The sequence below is a fragment of the Hyperoodon ampullatus genome (assembly GCF_949752795.1).
Source record: "Hyperoodon ampullatus genome assembly, chromosome: 11".
Classification (NCBI taxonomy): Eukaryota; Metazoa; Chordata; class Mammalia; order Artiodactyla; family Ziphiidae; genus Hyperoodon; species Hyperoodon ampullatus.
In genome coordinates, this window is record NC_136924.1 from 29,380,321 (window position 1) to 29,394,146 (window position 13,826).

Sequence of the window (13,826 nt, forward strand, 5' to 3'; positions counted from 1 at the left end):
CTGCTGGCTTCAGGGACTTTGCATATGCCGTTCCTTCTGCCAGGAACCCTCCTCCCTCTTTTCCCTGGGGTAGTAACACATGTCTTCTTACTCTTTAGCTGTCCGTTTAATGCTGCCTCCTCTGAGAAGCTTCCTTGACTCTCACAGATTAGGTCAGACCTTTCTTCTTTTTATTTCTCTCCCCTGGCTTTCTTGGTAATTATGTCTCTATTTGTGTGATTATTGAATAGCTGACTTCTGCACTAAACTCTGACCTTCCATGAAGACAGAAACTGTCTTGTTCCCTGCTATGTCCCTACTGTATAGCTCAGTGCCTGCAACATGCTACCACATAAATAGTTGATAAACGGACGGTGGGATAAATGAATGTAAGTCCCCTCACAGGCTGCCCTTTCTGAGCCAGTGCAGTTCATGTCACCTGGTTAAAGCCTTCCAATAGCGTCTTGGCACACTTGGAATAGATGTGAAGTTCTTACTCTGGCCAGCGAACTTCGGGCCCTTCCTAACTTTCTGCCCTCAGTTCGCACTGCCCTCCCCCGTCCTTCCTCTCCTCCACCATACTGGTTTCCTGGCTCTTCCTCACACCCTCCAAGCCCACTCCCACCTTGGGCCTTTGCAGTTGCCTCAACATCACCTCCTCCGAGAGGCCCTCAGTGTCCCTGCCACCTAAAACAGCACCCCACTCTCTCTCTATCCCATTCCAGGGCTTCGTTTCTTTGGAACACTCATCATGCGCTAAGTCATCTTGCTTATTTGTTTTTGTCTGTCTCCACCACGGAATATAAGCTCCCTGAGAGCAGGGACCTTGCCTGCCATGTTCATCACTAGATCCTCAGAGCCTGGCAAACAGTTGGCACTAAATCACTGTTTGGTGGGCGAGGGAAGGAATAAAAGCAGCGGCAGCGTGGGGCTGCCCCTTGGAGGCAGGGCAGGGACCCCTTCCTGGAACCCAGCAGCCCCTGGGGTGGGGCCTGTGGTGTCGCCATGGCAACCCACCGACCTGAGGTACCTCCTGGAGAGGCCACAGCTGCCCGCCTCCTGGGCCCACTTTGCACAGCTTCCTGTGTGTCACCACCACCACGGAGAGTCCCGGGGAGAGAGAGGAAAAGCAGCATCCTGGTGCGTGGGGGGACGGGAGCAGGCCCCGGTGGCGTGGTTCTCCTGATAATGAGCAGGGTCTGGGGGAGGGGACACCGGGGTGTGCTCTGGCACCTCCAGAGGGACCTGGGGCCCCGTCCTCCCTTGGTAGCTGCGAGTGTGGCATGTCAGCTCTTTCATGTAGCATTTCTAAAGCTGCAGGTTCCTAAAATAGGCCTCAGCACAGCGCCCCAAAAGACTGTTGATATAAAGAGGATGAATAACGCCTTCTATTAAAACCCAGTGACACTTTATAAGTCAGGCGGTGTTTTCTTCAGGTATTGCATAAGTCAAAGCTCCCTGTTCTCATCCAGTCCCTCAGAAACAAAGCTCATCGTGTTACTCCCCCACTGCTTAAAAATCATGGCTGGCTCCCAGCTGCCTGCAGGCTTCTTGGCCTGGTGGGCGAGGCCTTTGCAATCTGCTCCTAATGGAATCTCCCACTTGTCTCCCACCACTCTCTGGGTCACAGGTCAGTGGGCTCTTCACCTTTCTCAGAACCCATCTTGTGCCTTTGTCTGCAACGGTGGCCCTCTTCCCCGGAATGCTCTTCTCTCCTCCTTGGTCTGGCAGATGCCGACTCCTTTAAGGACCAGCTGAAATGCCTCCCCCCCCACCCGGCTCTGTGAAGCAGCCAGGACGAGCTGGAAGCACCTTACTGTAATCTAGACGTACTCCTGGTTACCTGCTGGCTTAGCAAGGCAGGGTGCCATGGTGACAGCAAACAGCTTTGGGGTCAGACAGACCTGTGGTGGTGACATCACCTAGCTTCTCTGAGACTTTCCTCTTCACAGATCGGAGTTGTTCAGGTCTCTGTTTCAGAGCTGCTGGAGGTGAGCAGAGGTGAAGCAGAGTGACCGGCATGGAGAGGACGCTCAGTAAATGCTAGATGTCACCATTGCCGTCTGTCCCCATCATGGCTGTGAGCACCTGCTGGAGAGAGACCATGCTTTCCTCATCTTCCCACAAAGCCAAGCATGCTAAGTGCCTCACCCGTATCATTTCAGTTAATCTTTGGAGAAACCTGGGAGGCAGGGCTTTAGGAAGGTTCCAGAACCATCTCAGTGTTACATAGCTAGTGAGTAGCAGGTCTGGGATTTGAAATCCAGTTGTTCTAACCCCAGGCCCCACATTCTTCCTGGCCTGCCTCTGTTTTCTCTTTCATCTTGTACTGTCTCCCCCATGGCCACTCCACATCAGCCCCCGGGCCTTCTTCCAGTTCTTTAAATAGGTCACACGTGACCCCACCTCAGAGCCTTTGCCTTTGTGGTCTCCGCTGTCAGAACTTCCGAAGGCCTTTTTTGCTCCCTCACCACACTCGGTCTCTGCTCAAATGCTGTTTCTTCCCAGAGGCCTTCCTGGGTAGGATCCCCCGTCCAGGATTCCCTGTTCCTTTGTTCTGCTTTGCTTCATCACAGCCATCACCACCAGCTCTGTGCCCGACCCTGCTCCAGGCTCTTGGGAACTAAGTGCTGAACAAGATACTCAAGGTTGTTAGAACGTACAGTTTTAAGAGTGGGGGAAATCAATAATAAAAAAAGAATACATAAGCAACCAAGATACTTTCAGGTCCTGAGACCCTGGTCCATCAGAGATATCCTGCTGTACTATATTGGCTTCCTGTTAAATAGCTTTTGTCCATCTCTTCTGTTAGAACTTTACACTGAAGACACTTGATAACTATATATTTGCAGATTGAATGCATAGAGGGATGAGAGAGAACAACTAGCCTGTGCCCAGTAGGATGCAGCAGGAAGAATAAGCATAGGCTTTGGAGACTGAAGATCTGGGTTTGAATTCTGAGCCTAGCACCTTTGAACTGTGTGACCTTGGCCACACCACTGCCAACAAGCCACTGCCATGTTCAGTTTCCTTATCTGTAAAGTGGTGTAAATTTCTGTCTCATGAGGTAGACTGTGACGCTCAGATCAGGTTCTCTGTGTCAGTGTGCTCTGTAAACTTCAAGGATTACCTGCCTTTTGACAACTAAGTTGTCTCCTCCTGCCAGGCCAATATATGTTCATGAAGCACTGCTCTGAGTCTTGGACTGCCTTGGACATGCCATGCCTCCGATACAGCTACTTCCTGGTTGTTTTTGCTGCTGGAAAGGGATCCGAGTCTCCTAGGAAACCCAACAACCATTTATGGCTCATTCTATGAACTTGAGAAAGTCACTTCAAATTGGGGTTTCCAAATCTCCGATATGAAGTGGGGAGGAGTGAAGATTTGCCTCTAAGGAATGTGGGTTAGACTCCTTATAAGATGAAAATCTATAAGGCATTATCTGCATCCTCCTTCCTGCCCATGATCCCAGATGAGTCAGATGAGGGATGCCTTGCAGCCCAGGAGCCTATGCTCACAGCCGTCAGTAAATCCTGTTGGGCACTTAGAGCAAGCTTGGTCCTTACTAAAAGGTCAGGTGGTTTTTATGGATCAAGAATGAGGCAGTTGGGAGCAGGAAGTTATCCAAGTGTGAACTGAGCTCTCCTTCTCCCATGTCCCAGAGCACAGCGCCAATACTGCCACACTGATCACCGTATTAGAACTTTTGCTTCAAGCCTCAGTTTTCATATCAGTAAATAGAGATATTAAGACATACCACATCATATTGTTCTGAGGTTTAATTCAGACCACACGTGTGAAAACTTGAGTAGTATCTGGCACACAGTAGGAACTTACTGTTGTTTTTTGAAGAAAGTAACATATTCAACAACATGTATTTACTGCACAATATCTGTGGGGCTAGGCACAGTGCCAGACACTGGGGACGGGTGAACAAAGATGACAGGGTGCCTGCACTTATGAGCTGATGGAGTAGCACCTGCCTTGCTTTCTTGATGGCGACTAGAGGGCAGAAACCAGTCTTACTCATGTTTGTATCAGACTCACTTTACTACAACTTCTTGTATCTAGACAGTACAAAATAAATGTTTCTTGAATTTTCCTTTATTTGGAAAATTGCCTTTGATGTGTTGTCCTTTTTCATGCCTTATGTGGTAAAAAAAGAAAATGATTAGGAAATTCTGTAGATATGTGAATGTACCTCCTTACATGCTGTGCACTCTTTGATATCACGCGTGTCAATAAAGTAATGTCCATTGAGGCCAGACTATAGGAAAAACTTCATACCAGGCACTAGTGGAGAGTCAAAAGAAAGAGAATAAAATTGACAGCATTCTTAAGATGTTTATGTTCTGAACTGAAGAGCCTGTTATGTATAACAAAGGCTTGCAAAGAAATATGTAAGTGAATTTAGCAAAAATTGTAATATGTAAATTGAGTTTTAGCAAAAGTTGTAATGCAAGGCAGACTGTGATCAATGCTGCAATATTGGCACCATGTTTTGGAGACCATATGGGACACAGGATAAGGAGAGCTCAGGGTGCACTTGGAGAGAGCATTGTGGTTATGACCTGAGATTGAATGCTTGTCCTAACCCTACCTCTTACTAGCTGGGTGACTTTGGACAAGTCACCTAATCTTTCTGAGCCTTAGTTTTTCTTAGTTTTCATTTCTAAAATGTGCATATTAATAGAACCTACCTTATAGGGCTGTTATGAGGATTAAGTATGATGGTGTATGGAATGCATTTGCATAATGCTTATAAGGGCTCAGTGTATGGTGGCCTTTATTAAGTCACTTAATATACAAATAAGTAAGATAGATGAACACAGTGCTTTATTAAAAATTCAATATACCTGTCATTCTGGTTGAGTAATTCTTGATCTTTGCAAGACAAAAATCCATTATTAGTAGTTTTAAAGTATATAAAGTTTACTTCAGGTGACCTAAATAGATGCCTTCCAGCCCTGTGGAGCAACCTAACTTATGGGACACAAGTTTCAGATGCCACTGTTGAGGGTCCCCCTAGGGAAGAAGACAAACGTCAAAGGGCTCCAAGGCCCATGGCCTGTATAGATATTTCAGAGTGTTGCATCCGTGCAGCCTGGAATGCAAGACCTTTGAATGCACTGGAAACCCCCATGTCCAGAGCAATAGATGTGATGGTTCTGCTGTATTAGGCACTGCTCAGACCCCATCTGAACCCTCAGAGTTCATCCTGACTGCCACGTGTTCAAACAGACATAGAAGACAGCCAGAAATAGATGAACAGGATGGCAAGGAAGTGGGAACAATTTCTCCCAAGAAAGAGCTGAAACAAGTGGAGTACTTTGACTAGAAAAATGGAGACAGGGACTTCCCTGGCAGTCCAGTGGTTGGGACTTCGCCATCCGATGCAGTGGCTGTGGGTTCGATCCCTGGTCGGGGAGCTAGGATCCCACAGGCCTCGGGGCCAAGGGACCAAAACATAAAGCAGAAGCAGTGTTGTGACAAATTCAGTAAAGACTTTAAAAATGGTCCACATCGGGCTCCCCTGGTGGCGCAGTGGTTGAGAGTCCGCCTGCCGATACAGGGGACACGGGTTCGTGCCCCGGTCCAGAAAGATCCCACATGCCGCGGAGCAGCTAAGCCCGTGCACCACAACTACTGAGCCTGCGCTCTAGAGCCCGTGAGCCACACCTACTGAGCCCTCGTGCCACACCTACTGAAGCCCGCGCGCCTAGAGCCTGTGCTCCGCCAGAAGAGAAGCCACCACCTGCGCACCGCAACGAAGAGTAGCCCCCGCTCGCCGCAACTAGAGAAGAGCCTGTGCACAGCAACAAAGACCCAACGCAGCCAAAAATAAATAAATTAAAAATAAATAAATAAATAAAAAGGAAAAAGAAAGAAAAATGGAGACGTGGTGGCTTCTCCATATATCTGCTGTCTGCAACAGAGACCAAACTTACTCTGTGTTGCTCCTGGGAGCAGAGCTGGGTAGCAGAGTGGCTACAGGCATAAGCCATGAGTCAGAGAGCCCTACGTGGGGGCAGTGGGGGAAGGGAGTACTTGGTGAGGTTTCTTCTCTCTACCCTCTTTCCCTTCTGTAACCTTGCTTTCACCTCTCTCCAGGGTTGAGGCTGGGCAGTGTGGGGAGAGGTACAGTCATCAGCAGAATTCTTTGACTTGAACTCTCGTGGGTGGGTGTTGCCTCTCTTGGCCCACATGGTGCTCAGAGCCAGCTCCTCTCTGGAATGTTGCCATGAGTTCTTCAGAGAGTGTGCCCACCAATCACTAGGAATTCTCACCTGCAACAGTAGGCCCTTCCAGGGCTCCAGCGATAACAGGCCTGATCTTGGCACTGGCAGATGGGTGAGAGGGAGAGTGTTGCCTTAGTTCCCTGTTTCTGATGAACGAGGGTGGTGGTGTATGTGTGAATGTTGTGTGCCTACATGCACGTGAGAGCGCGAAGGTGTGCATACCTAGCTGGGAAGACCAGGGACTGGCCCAGAACAATAGAAATTGCTTTTGGTGGTGTGCTTTGGTGGAGGAAGGGGCCACAGATTTCAGGGGACGCCATCCAAAATCAGCCATGGCTGTTGCCAGGGAAAATGTGCCAGGACTTGAAAGGGTTAGAAGATCTGAGTAGAGACATTCTAGAGAGTTCTGAAAAGAATCCCGGAGATTTGTATCCAGATGTGGTTTTGCATAAGATGTGATGAGAAACACCCATCCTGTGCCATCACAGCTTTGAAAACATTACAGGCCATTTGTTTCTATGTTGTGCATTTGAAATCTGGAAGGGGGTAGCGTTTTAATGTTTTGAATCTCTCTGCAGCTCAGTGTTTCCTTAGAAATACCAGATTTCCATATACTCTTTAACAATCTGGCTCCTGTTCCTCCCCTGATATTTCTCTCCTACTTATTTACAATTTTGGAAGCAGCCTTTAAAAGAGCAGTTTGTTGGGACATAAAATACAAACCAAAACCCTAACATTTCTCCTTGCTGTTGACGTTTGCTTTCCCCTCACTACACAGCTTACTCGCCAGCGTTAGCATGGCTTCCTTTTACAATGTGTTACTAAGAGCCAGGGAAAAGTAATGATCTTTTCCTTGGCTCTTTGAATTACGAGGTGTCACATTAGTCGATTAAGCTTCAGTTGCTCTCTAGGGAAACTGGAGATGAAAATCCTTACTTCAGAGAATTGTCCAAATTCAATGAGATAACATATGTAAAGGGCCTGGCATGTTAAAATAGGGGTTCAGTAAATGCTAGCTCCCATATTATAAAGAAGGCAGCAGGAGACAGCACTGTTCAAAAGCACACATCCATAGGTATAGTCATTTCTGCTATAATACCACATATGCATTCCCCCAAATCACCATCATTCTACAAAATTGCACAATAAAAAGTACAGAGATCACTGGAATAATAAGCTAGGGGCACAACGTTCAAAAACTTTGTCAGTGACGCATGGGAAAGAAGGTAGGAACCTAATAGAAAGGATAGCACAATTTTATACATGTTAAATGGTTAAGAGGCACATAAATACAATAAATATGGCACTTCACCTTGGACTTGAAGTTGCTTTTGAAGCTCTACGAGTCCTTAATAGTTTTTTTTATAATACATTTTTTTAAATTTATGTAATTTATTTATTTTTGGATGTGTTGGGTCTTTGTTGCTGCACGCGGGCTTTCTCTAGTTGCAGCGAGTGGGGGCTACACTTTGTTGCGGTGTGCAGGCTTCTCATTGTGGTGGCTTCTCTTGTTGCGGAGCATGGGCTCTAGGTGCGTGGGCTTCAGTAGTTGTGGCTTGTGGGCTCCAGAGCGCAGGCTCAGTAGTTGTGGTGCACGGGCTTAGTTGCTCCACAGCACATGGGATCTTCCTGGACCAGGGCTCGAACCCGTGTCTCCTGCATTAGCAGGCGGATTCTTAACCACTGCGCCACCAGGGAAGCCCTGAGGTTTGCTTTTGGAAGTGGACTTCAGAAGGGCTGCAGCTTGTGTGTTATTGTGAAATGTTAGAACGTGGGTTATCTGGGCAGGTGTGGCTCACAACCCACACTGTAAACTCAAGTAGCTGGTAGATGTTTGAGGTGTGAGCACGTGTGCATTTTTGCATATTCCTACAGGGCTCAGTTCAGCTATGTGCAGTTTTCTGCATTCATTTGATGTTTTTTAAGGAAGAAATCAAGCATAAGCAAACAGAAAGTTTGTGCTAGGCACAAATTGTTCCCTAATGTATCACTTGCATTGAACGCATTTGTGTTTTCAAAACAAGCATTATAGCAGAAATGATGTACTTAGCTGATGCTGTTGAATAAATGAATAGTGGGTGGTCTAGATCAGTGATCCCCAACCTTTTCGGCACCAGGGACTGGTTTCGTGGAAGACAGTTTTTCCACTGATGGGGGTGACGGGGGGTGAGGGCTGGTTTCGGGATGATTCAAGCACATTACATTTACTGTGCACTTTATTTCTATTATTATTACATTGTAATATACAATGAAATAATTATACAACTCACCATAATGCTGACAGGAGGCAGAGCTCAGGCCATAATGTGAGCGACGGGGAGCAGCTGTAAATACAGATGAAGCTTCGCTCGCTTGCCCGCCTCTCACCTCCTGCTGTGCAGCCCGGTTCCTAACAGGCCATGGACCGGTACTGGTCCTTTGGCCCAGGGGTTGGGGACCCCTGGTCTAGATGATAAAATAAGCATTATGCTACATTGTGGAAAGTACATTTGTAGCCTTTGGAACTGGATTTTTAAAAAAACATGGTCCTCTGGATTTCAAAAGTAATGGATAACTATTACAGAGCTTTTGGTGCCTCCTCCTGCAGTGACCTTCAGTCTATGCTTGGAAGAGCCCCTTCAGGGGTCGCTGGCAAAGGGAGGGGAGCTGCAAGGTTCCCTGCCCTCCTCTTCTTCAACCAGAGCCCTCGGGGTTGTATCTGCTTTTCTTTTTTGTTTTCTTTTGAAGAAAGGGTTCTGCTGCTAATTTACAAGCCTCCAAACCACCACTAGTGATTCAGTTGACCAAATTTTGTTTTACAATCTAGTTCTCAGGAATGTATCTTTTTTTGAAAAAACATAATCCTCAGTTGGTACTATTGGGCTATGAATACTCCAGAATTAGTAGAATTTGTCCAAGAAATACTCAAGTGGGGCTTCAAATTACCATTTTGCCTCCAAACTACTCAGCCAAGTCTCATCAGCAATGGTGTATGCGGGGCTTCCTGTCAAATCCAATGCCAGTCTGGGCAGATCTCAGACAAAAGTTGATGGGCATTTAAATCTAGCGCATTGATGATGTTCTCTTCTCTTCACAGACACCAACAACATGATTTTCTTTCTTTTCATTTTTAGAGAGCTGGATTGAAAGATGTCTCAATGAAAGTGAAAACAAACGTTATTCTAGCCACACATCTCTGGGGAATGTTTCTAATGATGAAAGTAAGTGCTTGAAACTCATTCTTCCACGGTGTCCTGGATGCGGACTGTGTCCTGATGAGGAATGGTGCTTCTAGAATGCTAGACTGGGGCAAGTTACCTGAAACAAGAGGCTCTCCAGCCATTTATGAAATACCCCAGGCCCTCCCTGTAATATCCTGCAGTAAGGAGTGCAATGCAGTCAGGTGAACGTGGAAACTGAGGCCATGGCAAAAACTTGCCGTTTACACATTTTTATTGTCTGAGTCCCTAAAGACCCCATCTCAGTGATGCTCCAGTGGGAAAATGTGGACCTTGAATGGGAAAGCCATTCCATGTAGATGTGGGTTTAAAGTGTGTCATGGGACTGTTGTTTTAGAGTCACGAATGTCCTTGGTGTTTGAAAGTAACAGTTTCTCCTGGATCTTGGGCTAGAGAATTGGTATTAATGGAAAGATACAACCTGCTCTGTTTATACCTTTCCCTGTGTTATGTCAGACTGGGGCTGTGGGTGCCTTATATTAAGAGCAGAAGCCTACTTGGGACTTGTATTTGCTCCTAAAGCCCTGCAAAAAGGGGGCAGCTTATTATAAAAGTCATTTCCAGCAGGGACAGTGTCTCTCTTGGTTGGTAAAGAGCATCTCCTTAGTTCAATTTTCTCGAAGATTCAGGGAATCTTCGTGGAAGATTTAGCCATACTGTTGTATGTCACAGTAGTTTTTCTTTTTCATTGCTGCATAGTGTTCCACTGTATGTATATATCACAATATACATATCAGTGTAAACGTTGATGGATATTTAAATTGTTTCGAGTTTTTGACTGTTTCTTAAGCATCTCTGAACATTCTTTTTTTAAGTGTATTTTATTGTGGTGGAATATACCTAACATAAAATGTATCATTTTAACTGTGTTAAGTATATAGTTCAGTGGCATTCAGTACATTCCCCTTGTTTTTTGTTTTTTTTTGTGTGTGTGTGGTACGTGGGCCTCTCACTGTTGTGGCCTCTCCCATCGTGGAACACAGGCTCCGGACACGCAGGCTCAGCGGCCATGGCTCACAGGCCCAGCCACTCCATGGCATGTGGGATCCTCCTGGACCGGGGCACAAACCCACGTCCCCTGCATTGGCAGGCGGACTGTCAACCACTGCACCACCAGGGAAGCCCACATTCCCCTCGTTTTGCAACCATCACCACCATCTACCTCCAGAACTTTTTACATCTCCCAAACTAAAATTCTATACCCATTAAACAACAACTCTCCATTCCCCTTTTCCCCTAGTCCCTAGCAACTACTCTTCTACTTTCTGCCTCTATGAATTTGACTACTGTAAGGATTTCACTTAAGTGGAATCACAGAGTATTTGTCCGTTTGTGACTGGCTAATTTCATTTAGCTTAATGTCTTCAGGGTTCATCCATGTTGTAGCATGTATCAGAATTTCCTTCCTTTTTAAGGTTGAATGACACGCGCTCGTATGTATATACCACATTTTGTTTATCTGTTCATCCACTGATGGACATTTGGGCTGTTTCTACCTTTTGGCTATTGTGAATAATGTTGCTATAAACATGGGCATACAAATATCTGGTCGATTTCTGCTTTCAGTTCTTTTGGATATATAACCAGATGTGGAATTGCTGGATCATGTGGTAATTCTATGTTTAATACTTTGAGGAACTGCCATATTTTCATGGTGGCTGCACTATTTTACATTCTCACGAGCAATGTGCTAGAGTTCCAATTTCTTGACATCCTTGCCAATACTTGTTATTTTCTGTTTTTCTGGGGTTTTTTTTGTAATAGTCATTCCAGTGTATAAGGTAGTATCTAATTGTGGTTTTGATTTGTATTTCCCTAATGATTAGTGATGTTGAGCATCTTTTCATGAGCTTATTGACGATTTGTATATACACTTTGGAGGAATGCCTATTCAAGTCTTTTGACCATTTGTTAATCAAATTGTTTATTTTTGTTTTTGAATTGTAGGAATTTCCCTAATGATTAGTGATGTTGAACATCTTTTCATGTGCTTATTGATTATTTGTATATATTCTTTTTAGAAATGTCTATTCAAGTCTTTTGACTGCTTTTAAATCAGATTGTTTCTCTTTTCTTGGTAAATTGTAGTTCTTTATATATTTTGCATATTAACCCCTTATCAGATATATGTTGTGCATATATTTTTCTCTCATTCTGTGGGTTGCCTTTTACTCTGTTGATTGTGTTCTTTGATGCACAGAAGTTTTCAATTCTGATGTAGTCTAATTTATTTATTTTTTCTTTTGTTGCCTGTGCTTTGGTGTCATATCCAAGAAATCATTGCCAAATCCAATGTCATGAAGGTTTTCCTCTATGTTTTCTTTCAAAAGTTTTATAGTTTTAGCTCTTATGTTTAGTTCTTTGATCCATTTTGAGTTAATTTTTATACATGGTGTAAGGTAAGGATTCACATTCATTCTTTTGTTTGTGGATATCCATTTTTCCCAACACCATTTGTTGAAAAGACTGTGCTTTCCCCATTGAATGTTGACACCCTTGTCAAAAGTCATTTGACTGTGTATGTATCTGGACTCTCTATTCTGTTCATTGGTCTATATGTCTGTCTCTATGCCAGTACCACACTGTTTTAATTACTGTAGCTTTGTACTGAGTTTTGAAATCAGGAAATGTGAGATCTTTAATGTTCTTTTTCAAGATTGTTTTGGCTATTCAGAGTCCCTTGAGATTCCATATGAATTTTAGGATGGATTTTTCTATTTCTGCAAAAAAGTGTCGTTAAGATTTTTCTAGGGATTGCATCGAATCTATAGATCTCTTTGGATAGTATTGACATCTTAACAATATTAAGTCTTCCAGTCCATAAACACAGGATGTTTTCACATTTACTGATGTCTTCTTTAATTCTTTCAGCAATGTTTTATCGTTTCAGTGTACAAGCCTTTTGCTTCCTTGGTTAAGTTTATTTCTAAGTATTTTATTCCTTTCGGTGCTATTGTAAAAGAATTGTTTTCTTTCTTTTTTAAAATATTTATTTATTTGGCTGTGTCGGGTCTTTGCTGTGGCACGCAGGCTCTGCGTTGCAGTGCGCAGGCTTCTCTCTACTTGTGGAGTGCGGGTTTTCTCTTCTCTAGTTGTGGCATGGGCTCCAGAGCATGTAGGCTCTGTAGTTTGTGGCATGTGGGCTCTCTAGTTGAGGCGCGCGAGCTCAATAGTTGTGGCACTCGGGCTTTGTTGCCCCCTGGCATGTGGGATCTTAGTTCCCCGACCAGGGATCGAACCCACGTCCCCTGCATTGGAAGGCGGATTCTTTACCAGTGGACCACCAGGGAAGTCCCTAGAGTTGTTTTCTTAATTTCCTTTTTGGATTGTTCATTGATAGTGCAGAAAAATGCAGCGGACTTTGTATGTTGATTCTGTATCTTGCAACTTTGCTCAATTCATTATTAGTTCTAGCAGTGTGTGTGTGTTCTTCTTCTGGTAGTATGTTGAATAGGAATGGCAAAAGTGTTCCTCATCTTAGAGGAAAAGCTTGTAGTCTTTCCACCAAGTATGATGTTTGCTGTGGGTTTTTCATTTGGGCTTTACTCTGTTAAAATAGTTTTCTTCTCTTCCTATTTTGTTGAGTATTTTTATCATGAAAAGATTTTGAATTTTATCAAATGCTATTTCTGCATCAATTGAGATGATCATGTGGTTGTTCTGTTAATGTGGTTTATTATATGGATTGCGTTTTGTATGTTGAACTATCCTAGCATTCAAGTAACAATCCCACTTGGTCATAGTGTATAATCCTTTTAATACACTGTTGAATTATGTTAACTAGCATTTTCTTGGGGATTTTTGCATCACTGTACATAAAGGATATTGATCTGTAGTTTTCTTATAGTGTCTTCATCTGGCTTTGGTATCAGGGTAATGCTGGGCTTGTAGAATGAGTTTGGAAGTGTTCACTCCTCTTCCATTTTTAGGAGGAGTTTGAGGAGGATTGGTGCTCTGAATATTCTTGTGGACATCCTCTTTTGTGAACTGCCTGTTCAGGATTTTACTTGTCAGGTTTTGTTGTTGTTTTTTGATTGTGCTATTTGTCTTTCCCTTAATGATTTCTAAGAGCTGTTTTTATATTTTGAATAGGAGATATTTGTCAGATAGAAGTATTGAAGTTTGTGGTCTGCCTTTTCATTCTTTTAGTGGTATCTTTTGATGAACAGAAGTTCTTACTTCTAATAAAACCCAGTTTATCAGTGTTTTTCTTTTATAGTTAGTGCTTTTGTGTCATATTCAGAAATTTTTGCCTACCTAAGGTCATGAAGGTTTTCTTCATGTTATTATCTAGAATTTTTATTATTTTACCTTATACTTTTCTATCAACAGACATCTGGAATTTTTGTAAATGGTGTGAGGGAGGAGTCAAAATTCTTTTTTTATTTTT

General features: G+C 43.9%; 1 protein-coding gene across 1 annotated transcript in view; it reads left to right on the forward strand.

The window, feature by feature from the left end:
- The window catches only part of RFX4 (regulatory factor X4), a gene marked incomplete at both ends in the record, with an annotated part of 170,671 nt that overhangs the window by 16,410 nt on the left and 140,435 nt on the right, over positions 1–13,826 (forward strand). The window contains one exon of the mRNA XM_079714121.1: positions 9,332–9,418. Coding sequence (XP_079570247.1) covers positions 9,332–9,418 — 87 coding nt within the window. The remainder of the gene's footprint in view (positions 1–9,331; positions 9,419–13,826) is intronic.